Source organism: Oncorhynchus tshawytscha, linkage group LG10 (assembly GCF_018296145.1).
Source record: "Oncorhynchus tshawytscha isolate Ot180627B linkage group LG10, Otsh_v2.0, whole genome shotgun sequence".
NCBI lineage: Eukaryota > Metazoa > Chordata > Actinopteri > Salmoniformes > Salmonidae > Oncorhynchus > Oncorhynchus tshawytscha.
This window is the reverse complement of record NC_056438.1, coordinates 26,600,036-26,622,246: the sequence shown is the minus strand read 5'-3', so window position 1 is coordinate 26,622,246 and position 22,211 is coordinate 26,600,036. Positions and strand designations below refer to the sequence as shown.

Below are 22,211 nucleotides of genomic sequence, written 5' to 3'. Positions count from 1 at the left end.
AGTCCTCCAAAAATGTTTGCATAATTAAGGGGTTAGGATCCGCTTTAGATGTGTATATATAGAGTCATAAAACTGCCGGAATCTGTCATTGATGTCTTTGGGGGAAGAGAGTAATTCCCCAGATGCAGATTTAACCCTGTGAATCATTCGGTCACTCACATTTTTTCGAAGTTGTCTGGTGAGTAATTTGTGTGGTTTGTCACCAAACTCAAAATATTTTTGCTTGGCATAGAGAAAAGATTTAGCAATTTTAGCTGAGAGAATCTGATTATATTCAAATTTTAAAGAGGTAATTTTTTTATGTTTCTCCATAGATGGGTGGCTAGCATTCTCCCTATCCAGTAAGTGAATTTGTCCCTCTAGTTCTTCCAGTTTTCCTCTGTTTTGCCTACTCCTGGCAGCCTGAAAGGAGATGATACAGCCTCTCAGATAAGCCTTCAGTGTTTCCCACAATAATGCTGGGGAGGTCTCTGTGTTGTCGTTGGTATCAAAGAAAAATTTAATTTGGTCTTTAAGATATTCACAGAATGTTGGTTCTGTGAGGAGCTGAGGATTCAACCTCCAGACCTTCTCGTTTGGTACAATGTCACCCAATCTCAGGGAGAAGGTGAGTGTACTGTGGTCCGAGATTATAATATCATGATACCTCACATTACAGGTATAGGGGAGTAGTCTAGCATCCAACAAAAAGTTGAGTTCAATTCGAGTGTAAACCTTGTGAACATGAGAGTAAAAGGAGTATTCCCTACCCATAGGGTTAGCGATCCTCCATATATCAAATAAGTTAGAATTTTTTATGTAGGTATTCAAGAATTCGCTTGACTAGGAGGTAGGGGTTCGCCGGGTAGAGGATCTATCCAAATATTGGTCTAGCACACAGTTAAGGTCCCCTCCAATGACCAGGTTAGTATGGGAGATATCTGGAATCAGGGCAAGGACTCTTTTGAAAAAAGAGGGGTTGTCAATGTTTGGCCCATAGATATTTAGTAGAGTTACTGAGGTAGAGTGGATTTCTCCTATTGCGATCACATACCGACCCTCTTTATCCGCAATAGTGGTTTTATGTAGAAAGGGAATTCCTTTCCGTACCAGAATCGCTGTGCCTCTCGTTTTGGCAGAGAAGTTAGTGATACACTTGCCCCACCCACCTACACTTAAGTCTGCTATGAGAGTTATTCTTCAGATGGGTTTCTTGCAAAAATATAATATCAGACGAGAGTGCTTTCAAGTGGGCTAGGACCTTGCCCCTCTTAATTGGTTCGTTTAAACCCTTGACATTCCAGGAAGTGAATGTAAGCCCCGCCCTCCTCTCGTTTGTAGTTCCTATGGTGGCCTGCATACCATGTAACTTGATAAAAAGGTAAGAAAGCGCACCAAACCATCACGATCAGCATATGTAGCACCTACACCCGAGCAGTATCCAGCCCACCCCTCCCCCCCTGCAAGCACCTTTACTTCCCACCCTGTTCCCCTAATTTCCCCAACACTTACCCCCCCCATCAACCCACATTTAACAGGCATGTACAAACAGGAGAGAAAAAAAGGAAAAATAAAAATAATAAACACATTGTCTGGCCGATGCCAAAAAAGCACGGCGCGACCTCGAAATAGAGGTAAAACAAAAATAAAATCCCAACTATACGTTCACCTCTCACTATCCTAGAACTTCTACTAACATATGAACTGAGGAGGCTCCCGCGAGTTAAGTGTTCAGTTAGCATCTAATAAACCTAAACCGAATAAGTTGCAACTTAAACATATTGCGCATTTAAGCGTCATCCTGGGTCAATCCCAGCGATAAGCAAGATATAGCCTCAAGATAATATTGCTAAGTACTGCCGGTCAAAAAATAAACCATCCGCAACCGACCTAGTCAGCCGTACCTTTACATACTGTGGGTCAGGAGATCGGAACAAGGATTTGTTAAATTAAACGTTCCCCCCCCATAAAAAAAAATATGTTTAATAAAAAATAAGTAAAAATATATACCTTATATATATATATATACACACACACACATATACACACACACATACACACACAAAAAAATCGTATATAAAAATATATATTTAAAGAATATGTATATACATCCATATGCACACATACACATACAAACAAATCGTATATAAAAATATATATTTAAAGAATATGTATATACATCCATATGCACACATACACATACAAACATTCATACCCCAGAATAACAATCTACACTGATTTAAAATATACACATACATAATACTAAAATGCTAAGAGAAAATAGTAATAAAGTACAAATAGTAATTATATTTACGCACACCTACACATACATAAGCACTACAGAGGGCTGGTGGGACTCTAGTCGGGAGAGAGGCCCACGGCAAGACAAAGGCAGAACGGCACAAAACATCAACTTGCTAACCAGGCGTCTGCCCCCTCCCAACCATCACCCCCAGTCCCCTGCAAGCAATAAATAAATGGTATGGTAGTAAGAGTGATGTAAGGATTGTAAAATAAATAACGAAACAAAACAAAAGTGGGGGAATATAAGTATATCCGTCCGAAGGTGTCCGTGATCAAACCTGGAAGTAAAAAATTTGCATCGCTGAGCACAGCCGGGATGAAAGTGAATTTAACGTTAAATGAGAGCTCTGACCGCCATCCATTGGTCTGCTCAGCATCTTACATGCTCGGTAGCCCTTGTTGAGCCCGTTTAATACGTTTTCACCCAATATGGTATAGTATGGATTCGAGTCCATGAGCAGACCCTGACACGCAATAACAAGGCACTCTAACCTGTACGGGGGATTGGTGTATATCCCCGGATAAACTTCTCTGCGTCCAAAATCGAGGAGAGCCAAATATTCTCACCGGAAGGCGGGGTAATTCTTAGTCTTGCAGGGAAGAGTAAGGCTGGGCGAAGATGGAGTTTGTAGAGTTTGGTCATGACATCTCTGTGGTCGGCGCGATGCTTTGCCACATCAGCCGCATAATCCTCAGACACGGAATGGATGCCCTTTATGTGACAGGTTGCCCCTCATTCGAGCTTCACGCAGGATAAGATCCTTGGTCTTGAAACTGTGACAACAGATTATTACTGGGCGAGGACGTTGGCCCGGTCCAGGCACTGGGACAAGGGAGCGATGTGTGCGGTCCAGCTGGGGATCCGAATCCAAAACATCCGATCCCATTGCATCCTTCAATAGCTTGGCGAAGAAGTCGGTAGGGCGAGAGCCCGCCTCTATCCCCTCTGCCAGACCAACAACGCAAAGGTTATTACGTCTGGATCGGCCCTCCAGGTCCACCACTTTCACAGAAAGCCTCTGCACAGTATCCATAGCTTAGCTTCTCTAACTCGTCGATCCTACCAGTGTTGAATTCAGAAGCTTTCTCAAGGTCCACAATACTCTGGCCATGCGAAGCGACCGTTCGAATGACGCTCTCGATTTTGGTGTCCAGCTCAGCAATAGTGGCCTTAAGATCCTCAGCTATAGCAACACGTAGCTCCCCCAGAGCCCGGGTAAGTTCTGTAAGTGTCACGTTGTTGCATGTGCCTCCCGCCATGTCTGTCTCGTTGTTTAGTGGGGAGTAGGCCTCCGCTGTCTATTTATTGTCCTTTGGTCGCTTATTACTCGGCATTTTCATATAAAAAGTTACAATCTTGTATTAGAAAGAAACGTTTGTTGTAAAAAGTGCCATAAAGTAGGTTAAATTAGATTATTTCGCAAAAAAGTTGCAGGAGCCTCTCACGCACAGCTGTTCACTCCAACATGCTAGCTCCACCCCCCAGCAGGCAATATTAACTAGGAAAATTGTGTCACTTCTCTTGCGTTCTGTGTAAGCAGAGTCAGGGTATATGCAGCAGTTTGGGTCGCCTGGCTCGTTGCGAACTGTGTGAAGACCATTTCTTCCTAACAAAGACTGTAATTAATTTGCCAGAATTTAACATAATTATAAAATTGAAGGTTGTGCAATGTAACAGCAATATTTAGACTTATGGATGCCACCCATTCGATATAATACGGAACGGTTCTGTATTTCACTGAAAGAATAAACGTTTTGTTTTTTCAAAATTATAGTTTCCGGATTTGACTATATTAATGACCTAAGGCTCGTAATTTCTGTGTTTATTATAATGAAGTCTGATTTGTTATTTGATAGAGCAGTCTGACTGAGCGGTGGTAGGCAGCAGCAGGCTCGTAAGCATTAATTCAAACAGCACTTTCCTGTGTTTGCCAGCAGCTCTTCGCAATGCTTGAAGCACAGCGCTGTTTATGACTTCAAGCCTATCAACTCCCGAGATCAATATTATAGTGCCTGTAAGAACATCCGATAGTCAAAGGTATATGAAATACAAGTAGTGTAGAGAGAAATAGTCCTACAATTTCTATAATAACTACAACCTAAAAAAAAATAACAAAAAATGTAATCGTCCGATTAATCGGTATCGCCTTTTTCCCCTTCAATAATCGGTATCAGCGTAGAAAAATCATTGTCGGTCGACCTCTAGTGTGTGTGTCTGCACGGAGGGAAAGGGGCCACTTGTGACCTGTTTTCTAGAATAATAGACCTCCCAGGAAACAATACTTTTCTCCCTCTTTTGTGGGAGGCCAATATGTTGTTCCAGTTCCAACAGAACTGTATGTGTATTTTTGTCTGGCATATTAACATATTCACGCATATTCTCACCACAGGCACAAACACATACTGTAGTTGTGGGTGTCGGGACAGGATGTCAAGCCAGTGTGTGGGCGTTGTTATGTCTAAGCTGCTCTTGTCTACGCTCTCGCCTCAGAAGGCCACGAGCAGTATTTGTTGGCCATTGTTCTACGGAGGGATGGGAGGTTCTCCATTAGGAACGTGCACAGTCACACTCACTCCAACTCTCTCCTCCCAACTCTAACCATCAGGAAATGGTGAAGGAGAATAATCGGAAATACATCATCTAAAATCAATCATAATCAGTCAATTGCGTGCACGTCCCCCACCCCCATAAAAGGGACAAATAAAAGTCATTGAACTGAACTCTGTGTCCCGCCACAGGAGATCAAGCTGGCCTACAAGATGGCCAAGCGCTTCTACTCCAACCCTCCGCTGTGGGCCAAGTGTCTGTTCAGCCACTGCTACAGCCTGTGGTTCATCTGCCTGCCCGTGGGGGTGAGGCTGGCTCAGTCCAAGAGCTGGGCCATGCAACAGGCCTACAACGTCCTGCTCAAGATGAGGACATCTGAGGTGGAGGTGCTGGATGAGGTAAGGGAAGCTTGGGGTTTACTGTGTGTGTGGAGGGGGTAGGTATAGGGTCGTGAGTGCTTATGGTTGGTTGTCTGTTGACGTATGCAGACATAAGTGTGTGTGTGCGTGCATTTGTCTGAGAATGTTTGTGAACGAGTCTTTGTGTGTGTGTGCTCCCATATAATCGCTTCCACTACAGGGATGACAACTTCAGTGGAAGTCTACTGTAGCCATTAGGTTTTTATCTTGTTGTGTCCTCTCACACATAGCCACCCTCTGTCCCTCCGTAGGTGTGTTACCGTGTAGTGATGCAGCTGTGTGGCGTGTACGGTCAGCCTGTCATGGCCGTCCGTGTCCTGGTGGAGATGAAGAAGGCAGGGGTGCACCCTAACGCTATCACCTATGGATACTACAACAAGGTAGGGTACTTACACCAGCCCATACACATGCATACGCTCCCATTTCACTCCCTTCGCCTTGGCCCTTAACCTTTAATGTTCGGTCTGGATATTAGGATGTGTAGTTGTGGATCTTCACCCATATTGCTTAGGCCTTACATAACTGCAACCAGTTAGGGTACTTAAAGGGACAGTGCAAGATTTTGGCTTGCTTAGCTGTAGCTGTAGGCTTCCAGTCATTGCGCTAGTTAGCAATGTCTGGCCAAACTACCTTCAACTTCAAACTGCACGCATGGACAAAAATGTCTACAATCTTGTGCTATCCCTTTAAACTAGCCTAAACAAATACCTCAATCCAAAGTATGTCCGTGTTCATCTCCTCTCCACTCATTTCTCCAGGCTGTTCTGGAAGGCCCCTGGCCCAGTCGGAACCGCAGTGGGCTCTTCATGTGGGCCAAGGTGCGCAACGTGGCGCGTGCTCTCTCTCAATTCAAACAGGCAGTCCACCGGACGCCCGCCATGGAAGGACCCACCGTCATCACGACAGGTGAGGTGTCCGAACACAGAGACCGAGCATGGGAGAGAGTCAATCACTTAGGTTGGAATGCAATCACCACAGTTGTTGCACCAAATGCATATCCCTTTCTACACTTTTCATATATTTTAGCTATGTAATGTACCTGTGCTTGTATGTAGGACAATACTCTCTATTTACAATATACTGTAGAAGCCCCCTTGCTATGTTTGTTTGTATTGGACTTAAATGGTTAAGTGCAGTAGCTCCCTTTTTTAGCTTGCTCAGGAAGTGATTTAGGCCCGTCAGCGGGCGGCTTGGCGAGCAGCAACGGCGACCAGCTGAGCCACGGGAGTGCAGACAGCTCCAGTGAGGCAAACGGAGAGGATCACACCCTGTTCGCACGCAGCCTCATCATAGCAGACACCGCAGACAACCACTGCAGCGGAGGTAGACTGCAGCCTGGAAATACTGGACCAAGTCCCTACATGTACAGCTTCCCCTAGCTACTCGCCTGTTAGCCCCTAACCTCTCGTCTATAGCCCCTGGCTACTAGTCCCTAGCCTCTAGCCCTTAGCTCCTAGCCTCTAGCTCCAACACCCTAACTTCTTGCACCTACAGCGCCGAGCCTCTAGTCCCTACCCTTCAGAAGTGCACAGATCTGAAAAGACTGGGTAGATTAAGACAGTATGTTTGTGTCCCGCAGGAGTACAGTCTGATCAAGGCTACGGCTCTAAAGATGAGTTGCACCAGGACCTAGTGGATTTGGTTCAATCAGCAGCCCTTGTAATCGCTGTGGATCAGTGCAGCAAGTCCGCAGCACAGCACAACGGTAACCAGCTCAGTCCCCCCCCCGCCGTCTCAGGCATAACATAAGATAGTTTTGGCGAGAGTTCATCTGTAAGATGAGAAGGCAGTGTGTCAAACTTTCGTATTCATTTTTTTTGTTGATGAGCATAAATAAAATGACAAATAATTCAATGCCGATGGTGCATAAAGATGGCGGCCCCCATGCCTCGTTTGCTCAGTTTGCAGTATTGTACATTGCTCTCCGTTACTCTTACTTGTTTTTGTATTGGCAGTAGCAAAGTATATATGTAGATTGGACAGATTTTATTGGTACGTTGAACCATGTCGTGCGGCATACTTTAAAACCCCTATGGGTACTGCTAAAAACAATGACGTCATATCTGAATTCCTCTTTCCTTTATGCACCTTCGCCATTGGTGTGCAATCTTGTCTCGTCAGGTGGGGACATAGCTGGCTCCGTGGACAGTGCAGTGGCTGTAGCAGAGCCCCCCAGCCCTGTGAAAGCACTCCCACATGTCCCTAGCATCGTCAAACTGTCCACAGGGGCGAGTTTTGATACCGCCATGAAGAGAGGAGACGCTGGTGAGTGACGGGAGCAGACTCTAACCTAAATCTTAACCTTATCTCATATCTGAGGTTTACACATTTGATATTTGTGGTTACATGTTTGTCTTTAAACAGCACTGAACTCTGCTTATGGTTATTGGGGGAAATTGTGGACAGAAAATGTCCCCCCGGTATTGAAGGCATGCCTATGTGTTCATCTCTACCGACAGCCCCTGGGAAGCTGTTCTCTCTGCGCAGCCAGAGCGAGGACATCTCCCTGCCGGTTGAGGGTAAGTCTGCAGCTCCGGGTGGCTCCGGGGTGGCGGGGCCTGCGGTCCAGGTCCAGCGCCAGAAGGCCTTCTCGGAGCGCAGCTGCAGCTTCAGTGCCGAGAGCCGTGCCGGCATGCTGATGGAGAAACATGGTGTGGACCACATCGTCAGCCGCATGGGCGCTGATGCACGGATCTTGGCGGCGGCTCTCTCTGGGGGCGGCACCACCCCCCCGCCTTCAAAGCCGCTTCCCAGTGCGGCCAAAGCCCTCTTTAAGGACCTGGAGTTGGAGTCTGAGGAGGGGCGGGGTCCGACGCTGGGGAAACTATCGGAGGAGGAGGGGCCAGTAACGGACCCAACACCACTGGAGGAGGGGTTAGGGAAAGAGGAGAAGAGGATGAAAGGTGACCGGAAGGAGGCAGGAGGGGAGGATGAGATGGGTCTAAAGTTGGAGGAGGAAGATGAGGAAAGAGATTCAGGGGGGAGGGGCTCTATTTCTCTGCCAACCTTGGAGATTAAGGAGGTGCAGGTAGGGGCAGACCCCCTCTCCCTCCTTGTCTCGGAGCACGAGGAGTTAGCCTCCGTAACCAGTCAGGAGCTGCCGCAATCCCTGCCTGCCATGGTGTCCCGAAACCTGGCAGACGAGATTGAGATGTACATGAGCCTCCGGAGCCCGCTTGGCCCCAAATCCTGTAGCATGGAGCTCCACCAGGAGGGCCAGGGAGGGGACCCTTCCCCGGATGCTGCCCCAGTGAAGCAACCTCAAGAACGGAGGTCCAGCCTCCCCGTGCCCCCTGTCAAACACCTAGGGGGGTCAAGCGGGGACACGACGCCTAAACGCAGCCCCGCAGCAGTCACGCGCTCCAAGACCTTCGCCGTGAAGGCCTCCAGAAGCCCTGCCTCTTCCAGGGGTGTTGTGGCCAGCCCAAGGTCGTCGCCGCTGACTGCGCTGGTGAGGTCGTCGCAGAGTGGTTCGCTGGGGTCGGTCATCAACTCCATCTCGGGCATGAAGATGGACACCCTGCTCTCGGGTCCCAAGATAGACGTGTTGAAATCAGGCATGAAGCAGGCAGGGAACCTGGCCAGCAAGGTGTGGGGGGCTGTGGCCTCAGCCTACTCTTACTCTGACGACGAGGTGAGCGGGGATGGACTGCAGAACATGCATACATAGCTAGATTAACTAAAATATCAAGTAAAATGGTAATTCATTGCACAAATATAACCTGCAACATTCGGATGACATACAGTGAGGTCTGAAATGATTGACACCCTTGACAAAGATTAACAGAAATTACTGTATAAAATAAGGAATTCAAATACTGAGCTATATTGTATGCAACAAAAAAAAGGTAAGTTATGTTATTTTATACTAATACAATTGTTTGGTGCAAGAGATTTTGTTTAAAGAAGTAATACTTTTTTTCTCAAAGTTGGGGGTAAAAATTGACACCTCTGTTTTAAATACCTTTTAATACCACACTTTACAAGGATAACGGGCACTGAGCCTTTCAAAATAAATGTTTTATGAGATTGGAGAACACATTGGGAGGGATCTTGGACCATTCTTCCATACAGAACCTTTCCAAATCCTTGATATCCTTCATCTGCTCCAGGGGAGAACGACTGCCCCCCCCCCCCTCTCATTGAAGCCATGGAAGTTCAAGGCCGACCGTGGTACTGCAGGCAGAAAACAGGATCCCCCATTATAGTAAATGGAAAAATTGCAATCTCCATGTAAATACAAAAAATAGTACCAATAATTGCTTCTAATTCACCAGATGTATGTCGTACACAAGTTATAAGGATCATTTAGTTGCTTTTGGCAGCCTACAGTACCCCTGGTTGTTCTTCAACTTGAGTAACTCAGTGAGAGGGGCAGCACTGAACTAGCCTGCAACATCACTTCCTGGAGTAGCTCAAACTGTCCATGTTGTGTCTACACGAGATGCCATCTTAACCGACTTCATTTGGCTTCAATGCGCTATCGAGTCTTCACATGGTAATTAATAGTGTCACGTGATTGATGGGTTTGTCCATTCATATATGCAGGAATTGGTCTGCAGTTAGAGGCAAAATAGCCCCATAACCACTGTTTAATTTGAGCCGGATCCTGCCGGAACAGGTTTATGATTTGCGCAACATTGTAGCCTATAGACCAACGTGTGGCCATTGCTGTGGTGAGAGAGAAGCGCACCTGTATCTCTCACAGAACTAGAATGAGATTCACTTTCTATGATCGCTTTCCCTCTCTCTGCTCTGATAGACATGAGCCTGCCACTACCATCTCTCCAGAGTCATACTTCATAATTTATTTCCTTATAGAATCATAGCCATGGGAAGGATGCTGGTGGTGCCACAGCACCCCTGATAAGTTGAAATACATTTGCCAAAATTCTAGAATTACTGCCAACTGTTCAGAAATAAATGAACTCATTCCGAAGACTACACCAGGAGTAGTCACGAGGATCAATAGACTTTTTAATTATTGCCTAACTGTGGAGTGTAGCCAATCACACGGCATTGCCTACTGTCGGAAATGCGCGGCAAATCTGTCAGTGAACAGCATGCAGCCAAAACATTCCTTTAGCAATACTTCAAATACAATCGTGGGAAAACACAGGTTGGAAAGTAAATGGCTCCTGCTGAAAAGAGAAGACTAATCTGCCTGTAGGCCACTAAATATGTTATCAACTTCCAAATAGCATTGAACAACATTGTTTTACAATGTAAAACAAGAGAGAGGCTTTTGACACGGGGCCATCGGCCACCGCCGGTGAGTGAGCTGCACATCATCGGGTGAGTCAGTGAAACTGGAAAGCTTTTTCAGGACTATAATTTCGTCCTCATGTTGTACAATGTGTCTCCGCACACCTAGGCCTAGGCTAGTGATAGATTCAAGACAAGGTCGTCTTTATTGATCTCAGATTCTCGTCAGCTTCAAAGTAGACTATCATTTGTGAGGTATAAAAAAAAGAAGAATGAAGTCTTCAGTCATCTGAAATGATGTAGAATTGCATGCAGTGTGTTTATAGAAGGCAAACATTTTCCCAGACCCTAGGCTACAGAACGTTATCGCCATGTGTGCAACTTCTTCAATCGCCTCTACTCTACTGCTCTATGCCTGTACCCGAAAGCGAGGATAATGCATGCAATGCTTTATTATAAAGGTGATTTTTATATATTTTGTTTTGCGTTCCGATACCTTCCACTGGTCCTAGGACCCTTGTTAAGGTCAACGGCATCATGAACTTTACCAAGTACCAGGACATTTTTGCCATAAACCTTGGCTGCTAGTGGACCTCCCAGCAAGACAATAACCACAAGCACACATCAAAATACACAACATTGGCCACAAAATCAACATTTTGCAATGGTCATCTCCAGACTTGAAACCCATTTGAATACGTGTGGTTTGAATTGAAGTAGGCAATCCATACACACAGACGCAGATTAATTCTGTATGGAGGACACTCCCTCCCAATGTGTTCTCCCATCTCATAAACCTTCTTTTTTTTAAAAGGTTTGGTACCTTTGAAAACGGGTGTCACTAATTTTGACCCCCTACCTTTTTTTGAAAAAAAAAAACATTGACTTGATAAACAAAAATAATTACATTTCCCCACTTTGTTTTTAGCATAAAATATATATAATATAATATATATAATATATATATATATATATAAGTATTTGAATGATTTATTTTCTACAATTATTTTTGATAATCTGTATCAAGTGTCTCAATAATTTTGGACCTCACTGTAGATACCACACTGTAAAACACCAGTATATACAGGACAATGATGTAAGACTTTGACTTTGCAAGCAGAGCATCTCATTTCACAGGTTCATCTTGCAAAGCATATTGCAGAATGCATTCAGTTTTGTACAAGTGAGTAATATGACCATTCACAATCGTTGAGAAGTTTACATTTGGCCTTATTTCCCCCTCTTCCCAGGATGAACTGGGCCCCGGCTATAGGGAAAGGGACAGTTTCCCTGCCGGGCTGGATGAGTCCATGCTGTTGGGGGGTGGAGGAAGTGACAGTCCCACCCACAGAGGGCCCACCCAAGGCCTGGTGTCCAACGGCCTGACCCAGAGCAGCACCAGCCTGGGCAGCAGCAGTGGGAGCAGTGACACAGGGAGAGGACCCCACTCCACACGTAAGCATACACACACTTGACACACACACAGCTTATATAAATAAAAAAGTATGCAGGCACACACACACACTGTTTACGCATGCACAAGAAGACAAAACAACGTTACCCGTACACCCATAAACAAACACACTCACAAGATGTGTAAGGTTGTAAGTGTGTTGTGATTGTATACTCTCTGTGTGTGTGTGTGTGTATATGTGTGTGTATATATATATATATATATATATATATATATATATATATATATATATAGACGTGACTTCAGGAAGGCCAAGCAGAGGTCCAGACTCTGAGAGGTCAGACCAAGGCTCCCACCACACCAGCTCCTCTAGTATCTACCAGAACTGTGCCCTTGAGGTGAGACTATCATACTTTATATTTACAGTTGAAGTCGGAAGTTTACGTCACCTTGGCCAAATACATTTAAACTCAGTTTTTCACAATTCCTGACATTTAATCCTAGTAAAAATTCCCTGTCTTAGGTCAGTTAGGATCACCACTTTATTTTAAGAATGTGAAATGTCAGAATAATAGTAGAGTGATTTATTTGAGCTTTTATTTCTTTCATCACATTCCCAGTGGGTCAGAAGTTTACATACATTCATAGTATTTGGTAGCATTGCCTTTTAAATTGTTTAACTTGGGTCAAACAATTCGGGTAGCCTTCCACAAGCTTCCCACAGTAAGTTGGGTGAATTTTGGCCCATTCCTCCTGACTGAGCTGGTGTAAGTGAGTCAGGTTTGTAGGCCTCCTTGCTTGCACACGCCTTTTCAGTTTTGCCCTCACATTTTCTATAGGGTTGAGGTCAGGGCTTTGTGATGGCCACTCCAATACCTTGACTTTGTTGTCCTTAAACCATTTTGCCACAACTTTGGAAGTATGCTTGGGATCATTGTCCATTTGGAAGACCATTTGCGACCAAGCTTTAACTTCCTGACTGATGTCTCGAGATGTTGCTTCAATACGTCCACATAATTTCCCTTTCTCATGATGCCATCTATTTTGTGAAGTGCACCAGTCCCTCCAACAGCAAAGCACCCCCACAACATGATGCTGCCACCCCTGTGCTTCACGGTTAGGATGGTGTTCTTTGGCTTGCAAGCCTCCCCCTTTTCCTCCAAACATAACGATTGTCATTATGGCCAAACAGTTCTATTTTTGTTTCATCAGACCAGAGGACATTTCTCCAAAAAGTACAATCTTTGTCCCCATGTGCAGTTGTAAACCGTAGTCTGGCTTTTTTATGGTTTTTGAGTGGTTTCCTTGCTGAGCGGCCTTTCAGGTTATGTCGATATCGGACTGATTGATTTACGCTGTTCACACCAAAGTACGTTCATCTCAAATCAAATCAAATCAAATTTTATTTGAGCGGTATGACAGCTGGGTGATCCCATGGTGTTTATACTTAGATGTCATAACCGACTTGCCAAAACAATAGTTTAACAAGACATTTGTGGAGTGGTTGAAAAACTAGTTTTAGTGACTCCAACCTAAGTGGATGTTAACTTCCGACTTCAACTGTAAGTGGCTACCGTACTCAATATATGGTCTCACAAAGACTGAGTCAAAGACAGAGTACATACAGAAAGTATTCAGACCCCTTTTTCTACATTTTCTTACGTTACAGCCTTATTCTAAAATGTATTAAATCGTTTTTTCCCCCCTCATCAATCTACCCACAATACCCCATAATGACAAAGCAAAAACTGATTTTTAGAAATGTTTGCAAATATATACAAAAACAAAATAACTGAAATATCATATTTAAGTATTCAGATCCTTTATTCAGTACTTTGTTGAAGCACCTTTGGCAGCGATTACAGCCTCGAGTCTTCTTGGGTATTTGGGGAGTTTCTCCCATTCTTCTCTGCAGATCCTCTCAAGCTCTGTCAGGTTGGATGGGGAGCATCACTGCACAGCTATTTTCAGGCCTCTCCAGAGATGTTCAAGTCCGGGCTCTGGCTGGGCCACTCAAGGACATTCAGAGACTTGTCCCGAAGCGACTCCTGCTTTGTTGGCTGTGTGCTTAGTGTCGTTGTCTTGTTGGAAGGTGAACCTTCGCCCCAGTCTGTGGTCCGTAGCACTCTGGAGCAGGTTTTCATCAAGGATCTCTCTGAGGGCCCGGAAGCCAGCCACACCAATGTGTCAGAGGAAACACCATGCACCTGGCAACCTTGGTTAGCGCGCACTGCGCCCGGTGGCGCAGTGGTTAAGGGCGCTGTACTGCTGCGCCACCAGATACTCTGGGTTCGCGCCCAGGCTCTGTCGTAACCGGCTGCGACCGGGAGGTCCATGGGGCGACGCACAATTGGCCTAGCGTCGTCCAGGTTAGGGAGGGTTTGGCCGGTAAGGAAATCCTTGTCTCATCGCGCACCTGCGACTCCTGTGGCGGGCCGGGCGCAGTGCGCGCTAACCAAGGTTGCCAGGTGCATGGTGTTTCCTCTGACACATTGGTGTGGCTGGCTTCCGGGTTGGATGGCGCTGTGTTAAGAAGCAGTGCGGCTTGGTTGTGTATCGGAGGACGCATGACTTTCAAACTTTGTCTCTCCCGAGCCCGTACGGGAGTTGTAGCGATGAGACAAGATTGTAGCTACTAAACAATTATATACTTCAAAAAAGGGGGAAAAAATAGTTCAATGTTGGTTTCATCAGACCAGAGAACCTTGTTTCTCATGGTCTGAGAGTCCTTTTGAGAGACTTTTGGCAAACTCCAAGCGGGCTGTCATGTGCCATTTACTGAGGAGTGGCTTCCGTTTGGCCACTCTACCACAAAGGTCTGATTGGTGGAGCGCTGCAGAGATGGTTATCCTTCTGGAAGGTTCTCCCATCTCCATAGAGGAACTCTGGAGCTCTGTCAGAGTAACCATCGGGTTCTAGGTCACTTCCCTGACCAAGGCCCTTCTCCGATTGCTCAGTTTTGCCGGGCGGCCAGCTCTAAGAAGAGTGTTGGTGGTTCCAAACTTCTTCCATTTAAGAAGGATGGAGGCCACTTTGTTCTTGGGGAACTTCAATGCTGCATAAATGTTTTGGTACCCTTCCCCAGATCTGTGCCTCGACACAATCCTGTCTCAGAGCTCTACGGACAATTCTTTCGACCTTATGGCTTGGTTTTTGCTCTGACATGCACTGTCAACTGTGGGGCCTTATATAGACAGGTGTGTGCCTTTCCAAATCATGTCTATCAATTGAATTTACCACAGGTGGACTCCAATCAAGTTGTAGAAACATCTCAAGGATGATCAATGGAAACAGGATGCACCTGAGCTCAATTTAAGTCTCATAGCAAAGGGTCTGAATACTTTATTTTTAATACATTTGACAAAATTTCTAAAAACCTGTTCACTTTGTTATTATGGGGTATTGTGTGTCGATTTAATGAGGAAAAATATTATTTAATACAATTTAGAATAAGGCTGTAATGTAACAAAATGTGGAAAAAGTCCAGGGGTCTGAATACTTTCCGAATGCACTGTACAGTATGCTGTAGTAATCTGGCAGTTCATACGTACAGGGTGCTATAGGCTCATAATGGACTGTGACCTCTTTCTATCCGTAACCGGTAAGTTTGTTACTTAGTCAGGTAGCTTCAAGTAGCCTATGCCAGGTGCATCTGTAATGTTTATCTCTCTCGTGTGTGTGTGTGTGTGTGTGTGTGTGTGTGTGTGTGTAGGTGCTGATGTCCAGCTGCTCCCAGTGTCGATCCTGTGAGTGTCTGGTATACGATGAGGAGATCATGGCGGGCTGGACGGCAGACGATTCCAACCTCAACACAACCTGTCCCTTCTGCCGCACCGCCTTCCTGCCCCTGCTCCACGTCGAGTTCCACGACCTGCGCACCACCACAGCGTGGGTGTTTGTCTGTCTGGGCCATGAAGTATACGCTTGTATAATAGTGTATTCAATAAAACAGGATGCGAGATTTTCCATGCTAATGTTTAAATTATACTTACTAGTTCATGAAGAACTCACTAAATGAAGCAGAATTTTGTTGTGAGACACGGTACAAATGAATCCGATTACATGTACAAAACCAGACAATTAAGCACATTTACGGAAACGGCTACATAGGAAGGTGCGGTGGCGGGCTTTGACATGGGCATTAAATACATTTTAACCTGCTACAATTGGACATACTTCATTATCTTCGTCTAAGTCATTCAAATGTTCTATGTGGCTGGATGTGTGTGCACTTCCCCTGTTTCATTGTGTGTGATCTCACCTACAGTTTCTACCTGAACCCCAGCGCATCAGGAGACAGTATCCACAGCACCAGCCAGCAGGCCACAGCTACAGGCTCCACCGAGAACAAGGTAGGGGCTGCAATGGACACCCCGACCCCTGGCCTCATCAGCTTCCCAGAATCTGAGGACCCAGGAGAGGCCCCGGCCAGCCAGACTGCCACGCACAAGAGGTCGGTTCACAAGAAGTGCCTGTCTCAAAAAAACACATTTAATATTCTGTCTCCATCATTATTACCTTTTATCCTTTATCTGATTTGGTGCCTTCTATTCAGTAAATTAAAGGGTTAACATGTACCCTAATGATGCTAATGTGTAGCTAAGTGAACTTGTTCATCTGTCAATTGAACTGTAAGAACTGAAAAATGACAAGCTGAAAACTCGACTTGGCTCACTCTTGCTTTACATTTTTCTGTTGTTAAAGATCCTCTGTCTTTGCCCTCTCCTGTCTGTCTGTCAGTTTGATACCGGAGCCGGCTCAATCGGATCCCCTGGGCCTGCTGGAGCACCAGGCAGGGAAAAGGGGGACGTCTCTGACACGCAGCAACAGTGTGGGCGGGCCTCTACAGAGCCTGGTTGCCCAGAGAGAACCAGGACACAGCGTGTCCACCACCAGCCTGCCCTGCAGCCTGACAGAGATGGTGAGTGTCCTTAGAATGTCCCTGCAATCCTTCCCACTCAGCGCACCAGGGCTTGAGTCAATTAAATTTCAGGTCAGTAAATTCAGGGTATGAAATTTAAATCAATTCAACTCTTATGAATCGAAAATTAATTATTGTTTTCTGTATGTGGACTTTCATTGAAATAGAATTTACTCTGAAACTGCAGCACATGTACAGGCCATGCTTTTCTATGCTATTGAGAAAGCAAAGAGGTTGTTTACACAGTGCTGTCAAACCACATTTGTCAAAATCCAGAAATAAAATTACTTGGGATACGTAATCAGTGGTCACTGTCCAATGGAATAGGTGATTCACTGTGTTTGTGGGTGGGAGGCAACAAAGGTTCTATTTATGTGGATGGTCAGGAGATATGCAACTGACTAAAGCGCTGTGTGTGTGTGTGTGGTTCTCAGGATGGCCTGGGACAAAAACGGCCCAACCCAATGCCCGTGTCTGTGCCCTACCTCAGCCCCCTGGTCCTCCGCAAAGAACTAGAGACCCTACTGGAGAATGAGGGAGACCAAGTAACACACATTTAACAGATATAAGAATATTTTCAGAAAGAAGCAATATTACAGGACAGCAAAATGGGGCCCATAGATTCTCAGATGTAGTATGATTTACAGTATGTGGCATTGATGTTGAAGGGCCCCTGTGTTTTAAAAAATGTCATAAATGTAGCTAGCTGTTGATGTTCTGGTCATTTGTCGCCCTCACTGTTGCTGCTTCCATTTTTATTTAACTGTTAATCTTTACAGATTTGAACATTAAGCTGTAGTATCGCTTATAAAGCACAGTTTAATTGGTTTTCTCCATCAGGTCATCTACACCCACAAATTCCTGAGCCAGCACCCCATCATATTCTGGAACCTGGTGTTTTATTTCCAACGCCTGGACCTGCCCAGCTACCTGCCTGGCCTCATCCTCACCTCGGAACACTGTAACAATGGAGTACAGGTACATAACCATGCAGAACTCACACACGCTACTCATCTACACAAATATTCACACACAGCATACAAACAGTGTTCTCTACTCGTGATCGCCTCAGAGCGACCAGCCACCGTGAACCTTTATTTAACTAGACACGTCAGTTAAAAACAAATTCTTATTTACATTGACCATCTACTGGGGAACAGTGATTTATAACTGCCTTGTTCAGGGGCAGAATGACAGATTTTTACCTTGTCAGCTCGGGGATTCGATTCAGTAACTGGCCCAACGCGCTAACCACTAGGCTACCTGCCGCCCCTGTTAAAGGTCATGAACTATCAAAATCATGTTTTTCATTAATGATGGTATTTGAAGGGAACCAGATCAAAGTATGACAAATGACTGTTGCTTCTATGTTGATAACGTTTGATCATGTTTGATCATAAAGTTACTGGTCTCCTCCCCCATGTCAAACACTTGGACTCATTATTAAGGGGGCAAGGTGACATCACCGTAACTCTCTTTTTAATACACCAATGGTATCATGCTATTCTCTTACCTAATTAAAATCAGTACTGCCTTGTAACCAATATCGGAGAAGACATGGTGGTTTATAGCTAGCTAGACAGCTACTCTACTGGTACCAGCAAAAATAATGTAAAGTTTACACTATTCATCTATGGCAAAGACACTTATATGTTCCCCTTTCATCTGTGTCTGGTGTTAGCTAGTTACTGACTAGCTAGGTTTTTATCAGTGTCTGGTGTTAGCTAGTTACTGACTAGCTAGGTTTTCATTTGATTCTGGTGTTAGCTAGTTACTGACTAGCTAGGTTTTCATCTGTGTCTGGTGTTAGCTAGTTTTCATTTGTGTCTGGTGTTAACATAGCTAGTCAGTAACTAGCTTTCAGCCAGCATGGAACAAAAGGGGGGGGTCATTCAAAACTCAGACGCAGTTGTCATGTCAACACATCTGTCAGTGCTGCTGTGAACCGCATCACAGCCATGAGAGAGAAAGTACTTTTCAGAATGACTGTTCAGGACCTTTAAAGCAGTGCAACAGTAGATAACTGTGTCTTCCATTCACTATGTCCACAGCTCCACCAGACATCCCTGTCTCAAGACAGTAAACAGGTGTATGTTCAGCTGCTGTGGGACAACATCAATCTGCACCAGGAACCTGGGGATCCCCTCTACCAGAGCTGGAGGACCCTGAGTGACTACACACACTCTCACACATACATAGCTCTCATACATCTAATCAAGCAATCATCCTCAGAGCACTGAGCTGTCTGTCTGTGTCTTAACTTTTTAACATGCATGTCCTGCTCATATTTGATAATGGAACACAGTTTGAGTTGACAGCTAATGAATAGAGCCATATATGTAAAAAAAAACAATTATTCTAATGTATTGAATAGTGACTGAGTACTGAAGAATCTCTGTTTCCCAGTGGAGAAGAAGGGCACCCTGGCCCCCACGGACTACCAGGAGACACGGACCCTCCTCAACAGCATCGTCCGCAGCATCCAGACCAACGACGTCTATGGCCCCATCAACCTGCTTCTCCGGGAGGTCAAGAGGAACCCAGAGGTCAAACGCCAAAGGTCAGTCCTCTAAAGCTTATATGTGGGGGTGACACATTTATGAGCTAATTTGTGAGTTAATGTCAACGTTTGGTTTGAACTTCTCTAATGTAAACTTTAGATTTTGATCTATTTATTGGTCTCTTATCAGGGGTATCTATCGGGAGATCCTCTTCCTGGCGCTGGTGGCATTGGGACGGGAGAACATTGACGTCGGTGAGTGAACTGCATGACACAACAAGTATTTTTTTTAAACCAAGACATGGATTTGGGTAATTCCAATCATTCAGTGTCTTGTTCCTGAGCTAAATGATTGTTTTTTTTTCCCCCCTTGTCTCCCCAACAGAGGCTTTTGACCGTGAATACCGCCTGGCCTTTGATGAGCTGAGCCCAGAGCAGCTCAAGGCCCTGCATAAGATCGACTGGCCACCCAACACCAACGTCCAGTGGTGCCTCAAGTGCTTCGGTGCTCCAGTCATCTGATTTGGCCACTGCTGCCATCTGCTGGACAGTCTGATGACCTCACTCACACTGGAGAGAAGCAGACAAGAGAAAGGGGGGAAGGAACTTGATGGGTGAGGGTGTAAGGGAGAATTTTTGCACCTTCATATCACCCAAAGATGGTACTTTTTTATCCCGAAAGTCCCTTTTGTTGTTCTTTCCCCGCGGGCCGCTTGTATTGCATTGTTATTTATGTAAATACTCTGGAAGGTCAGGAAAAGAGAGCCTTGTTTATCAATCAAATGTATTTATAAAGCCCTTCTTACATCAGCTGATGTCACAAAGTGCTGTACAGAAACCCAGCCTAAAACTCCAAACAGCAAGCAATGCAGGTGTAGAAGCACTATACATTAACTGAACCGTTGGTAAACGAATAGGTTAACAAAATAACCGTATATGAACAATTAAGCTTGTATGATAGCAAGCTAGCTACAGTAGCATGGCAGGAAGGGGGGACACCTACTATATAAAATGGTGTGGTGAGAATGTCACTTGTACAGTGTTAGTCCCTTTTATGATTGAGTATGCGTGTCTCTCACTGCCCAGTCCTGAGTGGCCTTGCTCCATCTCTGTCCTATAGCCCCAGGATCTGACCCCAACACCCCTGGCCCTAGAACCACTTTGTAGTATTCTAGTAGGTCATTTACCCATGGACAGAATACTGATCGTCAATGTCATTGATGTGCACTTTTAGAAACGGTAGCTTTACCAGTCCGTTGGTTGTCTTTTTTGTACATATTTTTCTACATGGGGGATGCCTTGATGCTGATTTCTACAGATTCAGTCTTCACTATTGTTGTGTCATTGTGGGTGTTTATCTTTGAATGCAATTCGTTATTGAGAAGTAGATTTCTCTCGTTTTGTGTGTAAATAAGCGTTGGAGATCAGTTCGAGAACATTCCAGAACCCTGCAAACATGTCTTAAAAGAAAAGCCTGAACTAAATGTTTTATTCTTACAACATCGACATCCCAATGGGAGAGAAAAGGAATCCGTCGCAGCATACTCAACCTAGAATGTTTCAGGTTTAGCCACTAGCCATTTTGGGGCTAAAAATCAAATGTAACCATGAATAGGAAGGGAACTGAGATGCCAAACTACTGAAGTGCAGCTCTTTGACGAGATCCGTTCTGTCACAGGGAAAGAAACCACGGTAAGTTACTGCGGTGCCTCAGTAGTAGTGACAAGTCCAACATACAGTTAAACTCTTATGGTAATATATGCTTTCATGTGATTAAAAATCTGCTTGTGTACATGCTTGGGTTACTCCATAATATATCGACAGTATATCTGACTGACATAGAAATATCCCTCCCTTTAAAAGCTTAACCATCGTAGTTAAGGAAGATAAGCTAGCTTTTAAAGGTTTACATATTAGTGAGGTCTGCCTTGATTCATTTTATCCCATCTCTTGTTTTCCTTTTATTGTGAATGGAATATCAACTTTGAGCAGCGGAAGAGACTTTACACAGCACATAAAGGGCTCATTCAAACCGTAGAATTATGCCCAGGGCCTGTAGGACTGAGTGCTGACCTAGGATCAGGTCTACATCTGTCCATGTGATCTTTATTATTATTTGAAAGGTAAAACTTATCCAAGCTCAGCACTCCTACTCTAAGACGCTTTAAGAATACGGACCTACACACGTTGTAGGTGGTCCTTTCTAGAGTCACACAGAAGTGTGAATACTCTCTATGTAAAGTTGTCAGATTGCACTGCTTAGATTCGTACGTGATTTAACCCCAATAGGGATCATCTGTTCCAACATCTAACTTTACTACCGTGAAACCGAAATCCAACTGTTTATTATTATAACATATGGACAACAGAACATGTATCAAGCCAATCACAGTGGTGTTATACATTTGATAACTAACCTCTTATGACATTTGAGCATTTCCTGTTGGCTAAAAGCTGTGCTTGTCAGAGGGTGTATACAAAATGGTTCAATCTACCGTCCTGTGGAATGCATGTGAATGTCTATACACTATTGTACTGCAATAAATGAGTTGTGACCTGATTCAAAACAAAAACCTGCTACTAGTGATGCATTTTTATACAGTAGTCAGTGCATGGGTTTGGGGACAATTACTCGCCTACTCTTCAACATTGCATTAAAGGGTGTACTTTTTGCCATCACAACACCAACACAATTCTGGAAAAGTTCCTGAAGAATGAATGATTTAAAATAGTTAAATAATTCATTTTGGCTTCACACAAATGAATGCACGTGGAGGATTATCATCATAGCTCAATAAAATATAAAGTACAAGATCATAAACTGTATCGGAATATTTGTAACATATTACTCAGTTCCCTCTGTGGTCTGCAAATAATAAACACATCTTACAAGTTCTTCTACTCCGCCTGGCACAGGATGC

The 22,211-nt window shown here is 44.6% G+C and overlaps 1 protein-coding gene across 4 annotated transcripts in view; it reads left to right on the top strand.

Annotated features, from left to right (window-relative positions):
• The window catches only part of LOC112260013 (DENN domain-containing protein 4C), an 87,240-nt gene extending 65,377 nt beyond the window's left edge, over positions 1–21,863 (top strand). The window contains exons 17-34 of one of the 4 annotated variants that reach the window (XM_024434790.2): positions 5,023–5,229; positions 5,502–5,630; positions 6,009–6,156; positions 6,403–6,573; positions 6,830–6,955; positions 7,372–7,515; positions 7,710–8,884; positions 11,706–11,910; positions 12,164–12,267; positions 15,582–15,757; positions 16,137–16,322; positions 16,610–16,790; positions 17,225–17,335; positions 17,631–17,768; positions 18,842–18,959; positions 19,197–19,350; positions 19,481–19,545; positions 19,676–21,863. In XM_024434790.2, coding sequence (XP_024290558.1) covers positions 5,023–5,229; positions 5,502–5,630; positions 6,009–6,156; positions 6,403–6,573; positions 6,830–6,955; positions 7,372–7,515; positions 7,710–8,884; positions 11,706–11,910; positions 12,164–12,267; positions 15,582–15,757; positions 16,137–16,322; positions 16,610–16,790; positions 17,225–17,335; positions 17,631–17,768; positions 18,842–18,959; positions 19,197–19,350; positions 19,481–19,545; positions 19,676–19,812 — 3,675 coding nt within the window. In that variant the 3' untranslated portion in view covers positions 19,813–21,863. Of the gene's footprint in view, positions 1–5,022; positions 5,230–5,501; positions 5,631–6,008; positions 6,157–6,402; positions 6,574–6,829; positions 6,956–7,371; positions 7,516–7,709; positions 8,885–11,705; positions 11,911–12,163; positions 12,268–15,581; positions 15,758–16,136; positions 16,323–16,609; positions 16,791–17,224; positions 17,336–17,608; positions 17,769–18,841; positions 19,059–19,196; positions 19,351–19,480; positions 19,546–19,675 lie in introns of those variants that run through there. The other 3 variants (XM_024434792.2, XM_024434791.2, XM_024434793.2) reach the window with 3 other exon arrangements.
• Positions 21,864–22,211: the final 348 nt, after the last annotated feature.